The sequence below is a fragment of the Microdochium trichocladiopsis genome (genome assembly GCF_020744255.1).
Source record: "Microdochium trichocladiopsis strain MPI-CAGE-CH-0230 chromosome Unknown B0I36scaffold_9, whole genome shotgun sequence".
Taxonomy (NCBI): Eukaryota; Fungi; Ascomycota; class Sordariomycetes; order Xylariales; family Microdochiaceae; genus Microdochium; species Microdochium trichocladiopsis.
The window spans coordinates 1810262-1826083 of record NW_025763552.1 but is presented as its reverse complement, the minus strand read 5'-3'; the positions used below and the strand labels follow the sequence as shown (position 1 = coordinate 1826083).

General features: G+C 58.0%; 5 protein-coding genes across 5 annotated transcripts; 2 read left to right on the top strand and 3 right to left on the bottom strand.

The window, feature by feature from the left end:
* Positions 1-170: 170 nt before the first annotated feature.
* B0I36DRAFT_251034 (3-oxoacyl-reductase) lies at positions 171-1101 on the top strand (the record flags this gene model as incomplete). Its single annotated transcript, XM_046150583.1, has 2 exons — positions 171-829; positions 903-1101. 2 exons carry the CDS (start codon positions 171-173, stop codon positions 1099-1101), a joined length of 858 nt encoding a protein of 285 aa, XP_046008488.1.
* Positions 1102-1468: 367 nt separating this feature from the next.
* Positions 1469-3564, bottom strand: B0I36DRAFT_274614 (uncharacterized protein). The gene is made up of 3 exons (XM_046151358.1): positions 3443-3564; positions 2457-3335; positions 1469-2383 (listed from the first exon to the last, which is right to left on the bottom strand). Exons 2-3 carry the CDS (start codon positions 3329-3331, stop codon positions 1489-1491), a joined length of 1770 nt encoding a protein of 589 aa, XP_046008487.1. The 5' UTR covers positions 3332-3335; positions 3443-3564; the 3' UTR covers positions 1469-1488.
* Positions 3565-4527: 963 nt separating this feature from the next.
* B0I36DRAFT_366839 (uncharacterized protein) lies at positions 4528-6031 on the bottom strand (the record flags this gene model as incomplete). The annotated part of the gene is made up of 6 exons (XM_046159364.1): positions 4528-4943; positions 5052-5127; positions 5191-5532; positions 5586-5630; positions 5691-5738; positions 5807-6031. 6 exons carry the CDS (start codon positions 6029-6031, stop codon positions 4528-4530), a joined length of 1152 nt encoding a protein of 383 aa, XP_046008486.1.
* A 2018-nt stretch (positions 6032-8049) lies between these two features.
* Positions 8050-9217, bottom strand: B0I36DRAFT_295675 (uncharacterized protein; the record flags this gene model as incomplete). Its single annotated transcript, XM_046151863.1, has 2 exons — positions 8050-8929; positions 9029-9217. The coding sequence occupies 2 exons, from the start codon at positions 9215-9217 to the stop codon at positions 8069-8071; spliced, it is 1050 nt and encodes a 349-aa protein (XP_046008485.1). The 3' UTR covers positions 8050-8068.
* Positions 9218-11319: 2102 nt separating this feature from the next.
* Positions 11320-15713, top strand: B0I36DRAFT_434500 (uncharacterized protein; the record flags this gene model as incomplete). The annotated part of the gene is made up of 4 exons (XM_046162711.1): positions 11320-11471; positions 11657-11745; positions 11812-12003; positions 12058-15713. 4 exons carry the CDS (start codon positions 11320-11322, stop codon positions 15480-15482), a joined length of 3858 nt encoding a protein of 1285 aa, XP_046008484.1. The 3' UTR covers positions 15483-15713.
* Positions 15714-15822: the final 109 nt, after the last annotated feature.

Genomic DNA, 15822 nt, shown 5'->3' with positions numbered 1-15822 from the left:
TTTCGCCCTTTTCCGCCGTCCGACTGTCCTATCAAAAGTTCTCCTCGTCCTAGCTGACCAGACAAAGAACAAACGTCGGCTCACAAAAGTCGCGACAGAGACATCATCACAACATGTCACCGCCAGCGCTCCTTCTGCGCAGCAGCGCCCTGCGGGCCGCCTCCCTCCGAATGACAGCAGCCACAGCGTCATTCCGTAGCCGGGCCCAACAACTTCGAAGCTTCACGGTGCCCAAGCGCGAGGCCATCTACCCCACGCTCAAGGACAAGGTGATTCTCGTCTCTGGTGGCGCAGGCGGCATCGGCAAGGAAACCGCACGCCTGCTAGCGGCGTCCGGCGCAAAGATCTCGCTCGCAGACTTCTCGGAAAAGCCCCTGAACGACTTCGCCGCGGAGCTGCGCGACACTTTCTCGGGTGTGCAGGTGTTGACGTCGGTCGTCGACGTGCGCAAGCAGGAGAGCGTCGAGAGCTGGATCTCGCAGGCCTGCTCCGACTTTGGGGGCGCCAGGATCGACGGCGTGGCCAACCTCGCGGGCGTGCTGCCCAAGAACTCGCTCGCCAGCTCGGCCAGCATCGAGAACGTGACCAACGAGGTCTGGGAGCAGTGCATCGGGGTCAACCTGACGGGCTTGATGTACTGCATGCGCGCGCAGATCCCGCGGATGAACGACCACGCGAGCATGGTCAACGCGGCCAGCGTCGCGGGCGTCAAGGGCTATGGCAACTCGGCGGCGTACGGGGCTAGCAAGTTTGGCGTCGTTGGGCTGACGAGGTGCGCGGCGCAGGATGTGGGAAAGGACCGGGGCATCCGGGTCAATGCTGTGGCGCCGTAAGTCTTCTTGTCTCCCCCCCGGTGCATGATTCTTTGACGACTTGGAAAACACTAACATCGGCGGCGACAGTGGCACGGTGCGGACGCCCATGCTCACAGATCTGGGCATGTGCCTTGGCGAGCTCAAGGACAACCCCGTCATGCCCGGCTCGCTCAACCGCGACGGCATGCCCGAGGAGATTGCCGCGCTCATCGTCTGGCTGCTCAGCTCGGAGTCTTCCTTTGTGACCGGTGCCATCTACTCGATCGACGGCGGGCATACCACGTAGGAGGGAGAGGGTGGTCAAGAATCTTGTCCCGAGCATGAGTTTGGGATTGTTCGAAAAGAGAATAAAATCGGAACTGTCCCTGTACCGCGCGTGATTGTGATCGATGCTTTGCCATTGTTAGGTGATGAGGGCACGATGTAGCGCAGACCAGACGGCCAGGCCAGAAAAAGCTGTCTAGACATGGCCATCATAGATGAAGGAGTGTTCTTATCCGCCAAAAGAAACGACACGGTGCAAACCCTGAATATAAAATCTTATGTACCATGCAATGGAGTCACAACTGCCATACCACGTAACAGCTGCGATGGCGGGAAAAGTCTTTCCTAGCATGTCTATTTTGCAAATGACATTCCATTACTCCTGCTGGCAATGAAATAACGAGTTACACTAATAGACAGTCCCCCTCTCAATGAATCGCCGAGGCACATCCACCGTCTTCGCTCTCAGATACTCGAGACAGTTCTTACCCAGAGTATCATACGTGCTACACGCGTCGTATCCGCGATCCAGATGATCATGCAGCAGGAAGTGCACGGCTTTTATGTTTGGCATCTCGAAGCGGTCGATCGGCTTGCCCTTGTCCTCCTCGGGCCCGAGCAGCTCTCTGATCTTGCGCACCGTCAGCAGCGAGCGCAGCCAGTCCCACTCGTCGTTGTGCTTCACAAAGAACCCGACGTTGCAGTCGCTGCACTTGTCCCCCGAGCGTCCCAGCACGATCAACCCCAGCGGCGCGCGCACCGTCTCGCCCCAGCTGTCGAGTGGCAGCGGGTTGCGCGTCTCGTAGCTCGGCTGCTGGCGATCGTACGTCCTGAACTCTGGGGCGAGGGGGATGTCAATCGTCTTGCCATCTCGGCCAGTCTGATCATCACTCAAAATGTGCACCCGTTGTGGGATGGCCGACTGCGGCAGCAGCGCCGGGTGGTACTCAAAGTAGGGCTTGCCCTCGGCCTGACGCATGTCGTTGCTCAGCGAGGCACCCGGGCAGCTCATGAGGAAGGTGACCATGCTCTTGCGGAAGAAGCCCTGGGGGTTGTGGATGCGCAAGAGGTCGCGGTCGCGCGACTGCGCAAAGATGCGGAAGTCGACCGTCGCCACGTCCTGGTTGCGGGCGTCGAGAGGAGACGAGCCGTTCTGCATGAACTTGAGGGTGGTAAATTTCTCGAGTAGCTCGGGGCCGAGCTCGTAGCGAATCTGCTCTTCGGTCCAGCGGCACTTCTCCTCAATGTTGAGGCCGACGAGGTATACGTGGTACTCTGCTTGCCAGCCTGCCAGGCCGGTGATACTATGAATAGATCGTCAGTGGCTGTACATTTCTGGGCGCAGAGCACGCAAGTCGAGCTCGAATCAAGACCTACCCAACCTTGGTCGTGGGTGGCGGAGGCAGCCCCCTGACCCCGGAGACCTTGACCCGGTCCTCGCCAACCTGCTCGATGCGGATGTTTTCGATCTGCGCCGTGACATCGCAGTTGTAGTACTGAGGGCCCTGGATCTCGTACAGCAGCTGCGAGGTCACCGACGACACCGTCATCTGCCCGCCCGTGTTCTTCTCCTTGTACATGACGCCCTCGCCCTTGTGGTCGATCGCACAGATTGGGAACCCGACGTTGATGTGCTTTCCCTGCTTGAGCAGCTTGATAAAGTCTGAGCAGTAGCCGCCGGACACGTAGCTTGCGCACTCGAGCAGGTGCCCGATGATCAGGCTGCCCGCGAGCTCGTCAAACTGGTCGGCCTTCCAGCCATGCCACCACGCCGCGGCGCCGATGATGGGCGACGCATCCGACACGCGGCCGCAAATCACGATGCCGGCGCCCTCCTCAAGCGCCCTCGCGATCCCCATGCCGCCGAGGTAGCACTGCGCACACACCGGCTCAACCCCCCACTCGTCGACGCTCCGGCCATGCATCAGGCTCCGGAACTCCTCGCCCTCTTCAATCAGCGCCTTCACCGCACCCGTGGCGTCGTCCCCTTCGACCCACGCGATCCTCAAGGACAGCCCGCGCTCGCGGACCATCCTCTGGACGACCTGCGCCAGCAGCTCTGTGTCGCTCGCGCCCGCGTTGACGGCGAGCTTGATGCCGCGCCGCGCAATGTCGTCCAGCGCGGGCTCGAGGCACCACAGGAACGACTCGGCGTACTGCGCGTTGGCCACCTTTTCCTCGAACGTGAGGATCTTGCCGGCAGCCGCTTTGAGGGCATTGACCTTGCCTGAGCCCTGGACCGTCATGGTCATCTCGCTTTGTTTTGAGATTTGGCACGAGGTCAGCCAGCTTCTCCTGAGCACGACTTGGGATTTTGACGCAAGGGGGTGAACGAACAGAACCTGAGGAGACGGCAGACTCACCTTAGCCAGTCACCGACAATCACGTCGACATCCTCGTTGGCGGCAAGTCGCGAGATGGCATGGATCCGGTCTGAGAAACCCCCTGAGGCGCCCGCGACGTGGACAGGCCGCTTGTGTGAGGTGCGATGGCTGGTGCCGTTGCTGGCTAGAGGCGTGGTGTTGGTGGGTATTGGTGCCATGATGGGTTACCTGTGTATACTGGACGACCGTGCTCGGGCAGCGCAAGGTTGGTGAAGCATATCTGGGCTGACTCGTGACATGAACGAGGCCACCTCGGGACAGTATATATGCTGCTTCATAGCGCCCTGGAGCGTCCGCAGTTGGCACCAAGCGGCTGTTCATTTCCGTGTCTAGCCTGGTGGATGCCGCCATGTACGCATAGGCCTACCACTCATTGGAGAATGTGGAGCTTGCCTCTGGAGCTCCGGGCATCCGATGGCAAGCTTTTGGGGGGCAAAGGTGCTCGATGCGGGGGAAAGGCAACCGAGCTCCCGACAGCCCGGGACTCCGGCCCAACTCGCAGCTGGAACACCAGAGCACACCTTGGCAGCTGCCTATCTAGATGATAGGCCTGTTTGAAATGTACCACAGTGGGCATTTTGATCTCGGATCCTCCGTCTCTTTGTCGTAAAAACATTGATTAGGCTACAAGAGGACTAAGCGCGAGAGCTCTTTTGTCATTGACCAGGGTGTATCAAACACGGACACGCATCGACCTGCCTGATGATTTCCGCAACTGGTTTTCGAGTAGCACAAATGTCGAATTACGCACAATCACTCATTGCAATAATCTCGCATTGTAGTCTGCCGGAACCGCGGAAGGGTATATAAGAATACATAAAGACACCAAGCCCGCTTCACATCATCAGACGCCCTCGAGCAGTGCCCTAAATCTTCTCTATTATCCTTACCTCCTTACCTTCAGAACCCCCGGTACCTCCCCACTTGTTGCTTCCCTTCGTTCTGCACATTAACGAACTCCCGCGCAACAACGCGGCCCGTCTACAGTTGCCAAGAAGATCCCAACGCATGGTGAGTTGCGGTCCAAAATGGGCAAGCACAGCTGCATTGCCTGATTGGGTTTCCTACAAGGCCTCATAGACAATGCTAAACTCTGTGCATCCATCGGGCACCGTCTGAGCGATATTCGCTTCAGTGCTACCGCAACTAACGACGATGCCTGGCGAGCCCCCGCGGCTGAAGGCAAGTACTCCATCAGGTCCGACTACAGCGTCGATATAGACGAATCCACCACTGGCACCGTCCCTGACGAAGAAGAAAGGGGAGAGATTAGGACTTGGGCCGGCTCGGCCAAAGATCATTGTGTTCGGCAGCTGCAAGTGACCTTCAGTCGTGCGGATGATGGTTGTCGCGTCGGCACGCTGTGCGCCGAAGACGAGGAAGGAGACTCCGGGAAAAAGCTCATTTGAGTTGTACCCGTACTGGCCGTCGAATGTACCCCCTCGTGCGCGAAAGACGCCTGTGCTTTGAGGTACCACGGCTATAGGGGCTGTTAGATATCTTTGGGCCATTTGCGGCTTCACTCTCGAGCAGGGTTCCACGTGGAGTAAGTAAAGGGGAGGGGGTCCGGAAATTCATTCGTCCTTACTTGTAGATGTTGACGTGGAGACCGTTGTCGTTGTGGTGTCAGTGGTGGATGTCTCAGTGAAGGTGGTTGTGGATGTCTGTCGTTCGTATTGCTTGTTAGCCGTGCTCGACTCGGAGATGCAGGGATGAATTATTTTTACCTCGTCGACGGTGGACGTCAGGGGGGTCGTGATGTACACCGAGACAAGCTCAGTGACAGTATCTGTTTCTGTCTGTGTCGAGGTAACTGTGGTGCTCGATGTCAAATCCAGTGAGACGGTCGTAGTCGAGCTGGGCGCTGGAGCGGTAACTGTAATCGTCCGCGCGCCCGCACACAGGCGTGTGCTAGAATCCGCACTGTCGCTCCGGTGGTATACTGGCGCATATTGAGGCTCAAGGGATGTATTTGGTACAGTAGAGATGCCCCTCTCGTTGACAGCCTGCCGCCGAGCGAGCGTGGTAAATTCCGTGGCGAAGACTGTGCTTGTCGTTGTGAGTGTGGACTTTGATATTGTTAGCTTGATACATATGACCCGAGATAGACGGGGCCACTAACCGTCTCTGTTGTGGTTTCCGTAGCGATGGCAGTATTGAGTTGAGTCTGTGTACTTTAGCTTTAGTATGCGACAACATTAACGTGGGCGTTTTGTTAGCTTCCTACAGTAGTTGTGATGCTGGAGATAGTGGCAACACTGGTCTCGCTCGTAGTCTATGACTCTTGCGTCAGCACTCGTAACTTCCTGGAAGCTGATATGTAGTATAGATGAAGACATTTACCGTGGATGCCGTCGTTTCGTCTATGAAATCATCAGTCCGCGTTGACTGAACAAGGGCCGTGGTGATAGTGAAGTAGCTGATTGGTGGGGTCACGGTCGTGGTAAAGTAGCTGACGCAGTCGTCTAGCACGAGACTTGAGGTAGTGGTAATGCGAATCGCTACCCATAGTTGCTGGCCGACAGCACCAAGAAAAAGCAAAGGGGTGAGAGCAAGCGACTTGTGCATGCTGAAGGATTGACAAGGGCGAGCTAGGCAGAAGAATGAAAATTCGATGAAAGGATAACCGCAACAAGGCGGCACCAACGGCCTTCCGGGAGAATCTTACAGGAAGACAAAATCACCATAGTTCAAGCATGAAGGCACTGCCGTACATGTCTGCTTCTTGTCTCCAGTTGCACCCAGCTTGTTGGGTCGTGCGTGTTCGGCACTTTTCAGGATTCCCCGAAGCGTCGAGCGATCCCTTGAATTCCATTCAGAAAATATGATGAGACACCTTTTAGCCCTAGGAGGTGCCTACGCTGAGATAACTCTATAAAGGTGCGGAATTTGATTACCTAATGATATAGTAATCGGAGCTTAACTGGGAGCTGTTCTAGCATTCAAGTGATGTTTTCCGATTTGTTATAATATAGCGTTAGTCGCTCGTTGCTTCAAGGTGCATGCACGTCAGCTCGCAAACAATGTGGTCGTGCGAGATGAGCCCCGATCCTGCATCTGTGCCTGATTGGCTCAAAAAGTTGTCCTCCATAATGCCAAGATGGGCGGCCGACAGCTTGAATTCCAGGAGCACGTCTCAATTCTGACTCACAGCTTCCAGTCAGCCCTCGCCAAAGATGTCTCAAATGAGCGGCGAGCTCCCTGCGGGTGATTACTCGCGGCCATCTTGGGTCCAAAAATGCCTTGTCTTTGCCAAGATCTCGGGGCTTATCTCTTCGAGCTACACGTTAATAGGTCGCGTCTCAGCCTCATCGCGATGCTGCATTCTTTGTGCAATTTGGTTGGTGACGATAGATTGTACTCGTTTAGCGGATGTTGGCGGAACTACGCCGTTAGTCTGACGCAAGACACAGCGCTTATTCAGGCCCATTGAATAATGTCTGCACTTAAGAACGATAAAGCGAGTCGGCCTCTTCGCATGGATAGTCCCTTCGTATGACAGTCAGCCCCTCTTGATTGACGATGAGAAGACTGGCGTCGGTCTAGCTCTGAGGCGTTTCCACCCTCAGATTCAGGCCTGGCATGTCTTGTGCGCCAGAAGGTGCTGCCAATGTCTCTCCCAACTCAGATGTGGTGAGACCCAGCTGACCTTTCAGCTCCGGGAATTCTTTCGCCACGGCTAGCGGGCTTCCCACTACTCGGCAGAACAGACAAGATATTTGATTCTCCCAACCAAGACATGGTAACGCCAGCTTTGTACTTGAACTGAGACGCTCCCTTGACCAGCTTCGCTCCATGCTGCGCGAGAATTTCGTCCGCTTTTCTGGGCGTGCCTCCTTTTCAGAGATAATTGAAACCCTCGCCCTGCTGCTACTTGATCCGTATCAGCCGTTAGTCCGCGCCGGAGCACGGGGGCACGTACATCGCATGGTGGCTTTGGGACACTTGCATGCCATATCGTCTCCGCCACGTGAGCAAGAAGTAGCCAAGTGGTGGGACCATGCCCCTTATTACTGTGTATCACTGGCACAGCTCAGCCTCGGTGCCGGTGAGCTGGTACGGCGCGGGATTGCGAGTATCCTTGGCTCTGCCCCAGACTGACAAGACGCACGAGTCGTGGATAGGTGAGCAAGTGGTACGGCCAATCGTCAGCGCATGTGTGCGCCCTATGGAGATATACTAGACAGTGTCACTGTTGGGAACCGTACGCGAAATCATGTGCCGGATTGTGTTGTGCGGCTTTCCTCTGAAGGTCCAGATGCTCCGCTCTATCCTGCCAGGCATGTTCACCAACGCGTATCACTCCCACACATCCTACGCTTCACAGGAACACAATCGTTCACCCAGACATCTCTTCCCATCTCCCTGCCTTCTCCATGACCATCCCTTTTATATATGGCGGCGAGACCTCGCCGAACCCGCCGACCATCAAGTCCTTCCTCGTCTCGGCCTGTATGTACTCCGACAGCGCATTACCTAGGCTGTTAACCAGCCTGGCTCAGTTGTGCACCTTCTCGGTGCTCCGTGTTAGGTCACTGTCGTATTGCGCTATATACCCGTCATCCTAGATCTGCTCCATTTATATACATCTTACTCCTTTCTCTCCTAGAACCCCCAGTACCTCGCCCACTTACTATTGCCCTTCTGCACATTGATAAACTCCCGCGCTATTACACGGCCCGTCTGCTCAGTCGGATGCAGGCCATCATACCACATATAACTATCCCTGATATTCTGCGCCTGAACCGTCGCATCTGTGCACGCCGAGCCACACTGTACTGCAGAGCCCTGCGACTGTGGCCTCGCGGCAGTGCCATTGAGGTACAGGCCCGGGTTGTTGTACACGTCTGTCATCAGGGCCTCGACGTCGAACACGGCCAGCGTGGAGCCCGCCCAGCGCTTGCCCACGAGGACGTGGTACCCGGAACGCCAGTCGTACAGGCTGTTGACCAGCCCGACGTAGTTGCGCACCTTCTCGGTGCTCCGCGTCAGGTTGCTGTCGAACTGCGCCATGAACCCGTTGCCGCCCCTCTCGAGAGGCTGGTACTGCGGCGCGAGGTGCAAGGGCGGCGTGTTCATGAGCACAAAGTGCCGCGCGCCAGCGTCGCGCCAGAGCGTGTCGATCTGTGCGTACACGCAGTCCGGCAGGGCCGGCAGTCGAAGGCCCGGCTGCTGCTGGTCCGTCAGGAAGCCGCTCGGGCCGACGTCGTTGGTGCCGATCCAGATCGCGTAGAGGGTCGTCTCCGCGGGCACATCGAGGATGGGCTGCCCTGTGGTTGCGCTGCGGGCCTTGTAGTCGGCAAGGAACGAAGGGATCTGGTCTTGCTGGATGGTCTTGCGCCCGCTTGTGGGGCTGAAGGCGTTGGTGCACATCGATGCGGCGATCGCGTACGAGTAGATGCGCGCGCCGCTGTACTGCTGAACGTACTGAGGCCACATGCGGCCTCCCGATGCGCCTTTCGCGGTCTGCGTGTATGAGGATGTCGTTAGAGAGGTTAGTGTCTTCAACCAGAACGGTAAGAAAGGCAGCGAGGAGAAGGAGCCAGAAAATTAACGTACAGGGACATCACCAGCTCCCGTCTCCGGTCTAGGGCGGTATTGCCGTGTGCCTATGTCCGTGTAGCTGTCGCCGAAAAGGACAACGGCCTTGAAGTTGATGGCGGCTCCCGGCGGGTTAAAGGGCGGCAACGCCTGGGCTACTGTATTGGTGAAGAACAAGGCTCCTGCAGCCACAACGGAGATTATTGACTTCATGATGGGTCACGGGCAGGCGACAGAATCGAAGACGGCGTCACAAAGTTAGTTGGGCGTTCGAGGCTATTTAGAGCAGCCGAGGGTCAGTGGCGTCTGCTTCCCGCGCTATAGAAGCCGTTGAGGCGACCGATCGTCATTCCGGATCGTCACAGCACTTGCCCATGCACACGGCTAGCCACCTGGTCCTCCGCCAGAACGTGCCTAGGCCCTCGTGGAGAGCGGTCTTGGTGGCCAGCTAAAGCTCCAGGGTGGAGATGAGGCCGGCCCTCCGCGCTATCGATCGGCCGCGTTAAGGTGGCTGACTGGTGACAAGGGTTTCGTATAGACAGCAGTCGAGATGGCCGAGCCTACACTAGGCTTTCAAATCAGACAGCGCATCTAGACTGTGTAAAGTTGGACAATAATAATAAGGGGGTCTTAGCGCAAGGAGGCTTGGAGTGATACTTGAAGTCTTAGAGAATGACTCCTCAGAAGAGTCCCTCTATTCTCGCCATCTACACAGAGGTAGCGTCAGGGGTTGCACCAAAGACGACATTGGTTCACGTGGCTATCCCGACGGTGGAGGCGGGAAGATGACGCCTTCTGTCCCCAGCACTCTGCCACACTCTGCCGCACTCTGCAGGCACAACTTCCCCTTATGGGCTTTGCAGACTTTGCAGATTCGCGGAGCAGCCGGGCTTAGAGAAGCGGCAGCTAGTGCGTCGTAGCTACGATCCACGTCGGCAATTTCCAGGCATGGGGACGGGCGGAAACTCTGCATAGTGGTTTGCTTGTCATCGGCAGCCACAAGCGCCTTGTGCATCCGCGTCCAGAACATCGAACCCGGCGAAGACGAGGTGCTTCACTTGTGTCTTTGGTCTGGACCACCATGTGTGGGAGGCTGCATAATTGCCTAGCACGTATGCTTGCTAGCTCGAGCCAGAGCTAGAGAGATCTAGGCACATTTAAGCAGCACATGGAGGCGGGTCCTGGCTAGGCCTATGTAGAGGACGGACGGCGCCCCCGCCAGGCTCAGAAGAGGCAATGCGTCCGCTATCGCTGTTGCTTGTGACTTGCGCTACTTTGGCCGGCTGAAGGATTTTCGAGGACAGCACAGATGTGGTGGGCGATTTTGCTCAATGGGCAACACCATACTCCGAATGTTACCGCCCTGGTGGCATGCTATTGCGCCGTGAACCGAGGGCGAGGCCTGTTGTGCTCGCCAATTATGCATTCCGAAGCTGCAGTTCCGAAATGCCACACTGCTTTTCCCTGCGTACAGCACGCACTGGCTCTGGATGTCGGGCATCAGTTACGCTGATTCGCTGGCGATATCGTTGTCCTTGTCAAGGGAGTGGTGCATACCTGGCACGTGCAACGATGGCGCCTTGCGGATGCATCTCGCATCATCGGTATCTGTGTTCGCGACCAGTCAAGACTCTTCAAGAATGCTTCAAGGTTATCCTCGCTCAGCCCTTTCTGGCTCCTCAATAATGCATCTGATCCATCACATGCGTTTATCGCCCGCCACCACCGGCTGACCGTGCCACAGTCGATCATTATGCTGTCGTCGTCACGACTTCGACTGAAAGCATCAACTCCCTGCCACCCCCGCCACAGGAGCGAAATCTGTGTGGCTGGAGCGGTAGTGCTGCCGACTTAGCATGTAGCCCCCAATGGAGGAGAATCGCCATCGTACCTCTGATCCAACCAACTTTACATATCTTGGGTCTAGAAAGCACGTCAGGCTCTCCGCCGTCCTCGGGACATTGGTCTGTAACCCTTGACATGTCATAAGCATACCCTGGCCGTGGGGTCTCCTATGAGACGGGTGTGATCGCCACGACGCGGGGCAAATCTGTCAGCAGTGGAGCTCCGAATTCAGGGGTTCGACTGGCTGCTGCCCATTCGTAGGACTATGCCGCGCAGGCAACAGGCGCGGCAGGCTAAGCCCCATTCCAGGTGCTGCCTGCTGTTGAACGACGTGCCTCAGCTCGCAGCATAGCATGTTGTTCATCATAGCCATGACCACATCGTCCGACAATCTTTGAAAATTGATCAACTCTTTAGTTTGATACGGCTGCCAAGAAGAATACTTCGACGGCAGACATACGCGGCACAAGATGGCGTCCACATTAGACTCGCTCCAGCCCGACACAGCCAAAGTGAGCGAGGACTTGGAGCGGCTTCGCGGATTTGTGCTTCAGGCCAGCAAGGACAATGAAATAGCCACGGTGGCAGAGATGCTCTGTGAGCAGCATAACATTGAAGTGTCGTGAGTCTTGGGACCTGTCCAAACGCCGAGCTTGCAGAATCGCAAATTGACAATCGCCCCTCCAGACCAACTCTGATCGAGGCAAGGCTGCAGACATGGCACAACCGCCGCGCAGCACGGCAGAAGCACTGGCGTGTTGTTTCACAGGCGCGTGACGACCTCACTGCGTCGGGAACCCGTTGCAGGCTACTCCAAGACGGCCAATTGCTCCCAGAACGCGAGTTGGCGGAGCTCCTGGAGAGGTTTGGATCTGATGCAGGGAACATCAACGACGGTGAGTCGCTTTTCCATCAAACTATCAGCCAGTGACAGCAACTGACCATACAATTGCCTCAAAAAGAAGACTACGCGTCTGGGAAGTTGCCGGACATCGACATTGAAGTCCTTGAGGCCAACGGGCGATGGACATCGCTGAGGACAATCAGTGAGAAGGTGTCGACTGGCCGGTCTGATCAGGCTGCAGCAGCCTTTGTGCCCAGCGTCAAATTTCATGAATTACCGTTCCAGCGGTTTGAGAAGACAGTCTTTGGCGGTAAGCTCTCGAGCGCCCACACGAATAACATCTGGCTGATATATGTTGCTATAGACAACTCGACCGGGGCGCAGCTGCTAAAGCAGGACCCGAGGGGCATCCAGCATGTGCAAGAGGACATGCAACGCCTTGTTCTCGAGATCCAGAAGGCGACAAACTCCCCGCGCCCAATGGATCCCGCAGCTCTATATGTGTATCTGTGCAGTTTCTCCCGGAACCATCACAACAGCACGCGACGCACACTCCCAAAGCCTGGAGCTGGCTCTTCGCTAGGGTTTGATTTCGGCAGCCACATCCTTATCGACAAGAACGACATGTCTGCCTCGACGGTGCTCCGCATGCTCCTGTTCTCAGTGGCCAATGGCTTCGCGGGGCTTGATGCCATCCCGGCCGAGAGCATCATCTCGCATCTCCGCCAGCAGGCCCATGCGACCTCTCTGTTGCGCAACATCCTCAAGCTGCCCGGGCACATCCCTCGGGCACTGGCGGACAACCTCCTCAAGGCTGCCGTTGCGGCAAAGGACGTGCCGGTCGCCAAGATGCTGCTCGAGCTGAGACCCAAGTCCACGTCCCCCTCGGCTTCTGCATCTATCAACGATATCCGCGCGCGTACTTCAATGTCATCCAAAAACGCCGGCCCCAGGCCCGCCCCCAAGACACTGCTTGAGCAAGCTGCTCGGAGCCGTGACGCAGACATGATTGCCCTCCTCCTGTCTCACGGTGCAGATCCGAATCAACGCTTCTCTCCTCCCGCTACCACAACCGACAGCTACGACTACAATCCCGGCCCCAGCAAGGGACCCCTAGCCGTGATCGTGGGCGGGAACCCAGCCATCGGCAGGAGCATGGGTCTTGGGTCGGACCGCAAGAAAGAAGATGGGTACGCACCGGCGAAGCTCCTCCTAGATGCAGGATGTACTTTCGACCCGGCGATCGTGGACTACGCGATCCAGCGACGAGAGATGGAGCTCGCGTTCCTGCTGGCGCTGCACGTCTCGCCAAAAATGCACCGGACCATGATCAGTCGCGGCGGAATGCTGGTCAAACTTGTACGGTATGCGAGAAGGGAGATCGACGCCCTTGAGATTGTAGAGCGTTTCCACTACATGTGCAGCGGTGGTGGTCATGGCGCCGAAGGGAGCGCCAGTGAGGCAGGGCAAGCGGCTCCATGCGGCGAGTGTCCCTCCCGCTACGGCGACTCGACACTGACCTGGGTGGTCGTCGAGTCGTGCCGGCGGCGCTTCCTTAGCCTTGTCGACTTCTTCACCAAGAAGCACCGCGAGACGTACGCGCCGCACATTCGCTGGGACATGGCGCTCAGCGCAGCCTTCCGGACCCGGGACAGTGCCATCATCGACCGCATCCTCGCCATGGAGCCGGACATTGCAAAGTGCAAGAAGCACACCATCGACCGCCATACAGACGACTTTGACGGCAGGCTCTCGATGGAGCGGTACTCGACGCCCCTGAGTGAGGCCATTGAAAGCGGGCTGACGGCAGACTCTCCGTACGGGGCCGACTACGCGTCCGTATGCGAGGCCAGGGGCGCTCTGGAGGCCCTCAAGAAGGACGCAGACCACCGGAGGTGTGCACTTCAGGGCGCAGCATCGATCGGCAACGTCGCGTACCTCGACAAGATCCTAGACGTCTGCAAGAAGAAGATCAAGCCAGCGGACATGACAGACGCCATGGCGATGGCCATCTTGGCCGGGCACGACGATGCCTTCTACACGCTTTACAGGGCCGGCGGGGACATGACGCGGCGGACATCCCACTCACCCTGCGCGCCGGACCCCATGTTCGCAGCCATCTTGCGACGCAACCTGCCCGTCGCACGCGTGATCCTCGCGTCCGGCGGAGGAGGCGGGAGCAACCTGTCTGACCGGTATTTGCACTCGTTCGACTTTGCCCGGAGAGACTACTCTCACCCCTGGCAGAGCGACGAGGAGGATCCCGGCTCGAGCGACCACCCGAGGAACACGTCGAGCGACATCCTGGACCAGGCGATCCTCTGGGGCCGGCGGGACATCATCATCGGCGTCAAGACGCTGCGGCCCATGCAGTGCCTGACGTTCCCGAGCACGCGCGTGCAGGTCTACCTCCGGGCGAACCACGACATGCTGGACTTCCTGGTTGCCGAGCACCTCATCAACACGGATGGCCTGAAGCGCTGTCTCGAGCACGCATTCTTCACGCAGGACGAAGCGTTCCTGGACAAGCTCCTGGCCGCGGGGGCGGACGGGGCGAGCGAGGCGGTGTTAACCGCGGGGATCAAGGCGCCGAAGCTGCTGCGGCGGGTGCTCGAGGACGTCAGCGATGGGCGGCGGCCACGGCCACAGAAGCCCGGCTTCGGTATCGAGGCACTCATCGGGGCGATCCGCATGGAGGACCGCGCTGTGCTCGAGGCCAGGCCGCACAATGCCATGCGGATCTTTGAGCCCACCGAGAGCGCGCTCGTCAATGGCAGGCAGGTCGGCAGGGAGGCAGTCGCGGTGCTGCTCGACTCTGGACTGGTTGACGTGCGGTGCGGGCGGTACTCGAATTCACCGATGAAGGAGGCCATCGACGTCTACCAGAAGCGGATCAAGGAGAAGGGGGGCCAGCCACAAGATGGTGCGGGTGCGGGTGTTGTAGACGTTCAGGGACTTGGGGCCGAGATTCCTCCCAACGGCGCCGCAGGCCAAAGGCACAACGCCGACGACGACGACTACGACGAGCTCGAGATTATCCGCGCCCTCCTCGCCCGCGGGTGCCACCCGGACGACCCCTCTCGCGGATGGAGAGGCGACAGTGTAGAGACTTCGTTCTTACACGCGATTGGTGCAAGGGATCCCGCTCTCGTCCAGCTGATGCTTGAGCACGGGGCGACGATCAACTACCCTCCTGCCTCTGTCCTCACCGGCGATGGAGCCGACGAGGACGCCATCGACGACGACCCTGCATCGTGGAGCAGGCTAAACTTCTTCTCCGGGTTGTCCCGCACACCCTTGCAGAGGGCCGTCGAGGAGAACAGCGCGGTGATTGTGGACATGCTGCTCAACCCGGACAAGTACACCAACTCGTCCTCGTCCTCGCTACCCACATCACGCGCCTGGGAGCCGGCAGACGCCAACGCGCCCGCGTCACACCGCGGCGGAGCCACGGCCCTGCAGATCGCCGCCGCGCAGGGCAACTGCGGGATCGCGGCGACGCTGCTGGCCCACGGGGCCGACATCAACGCCGGCCCCGCAAAGGTGCTGGGCAAGTCTGCTCTCCTCGGCGCAGCGGAGAACGGGAGACTGGAAATGGTGGATTTTCTGTACGCGAATGGGTACGTCTTTGAGTGGGAAGGGTGCAAGGAAGCGTACAAGGCGGCAAAGCTCAATGGTGAGATGGCATGCGCGGCAAGAATCAGGGAGATCTTGGAGGAGGTTGAGGCTGGTGTCGGTGGTGATGACGAAGAGGGCGTGGAAGAGGTGGCCAGGGAGAGCAGGCTTTGAACCAAGTCGAACTCGGCCGACCGGACGACCGGGTGGCAGCCGCGGAAGATTCAAGTTGGTTGCGTTCAAGCATCAGTCTTGCCGGGGCTCGCGGTCGTGTACTTCAACAGCCGTTGCACATAGATTCCTAGACTGTCAGATTTCCTGTACTCAATTAGGATCCGCTGAATAATTAGTGAATGAAAATGTTGTTGGCTGAGGCCGAGGTTGGCCTAGTCGGCTGACCAAGCGGGGATATTGAGCAGGTTTGCGGCTGTTTCCACACTGCATGGCAACGCCCTGGCTACATATTTCCACTAGTCACCTGGTTGTGGAGGTCAAAGGTGGTCAGCACTGCAAG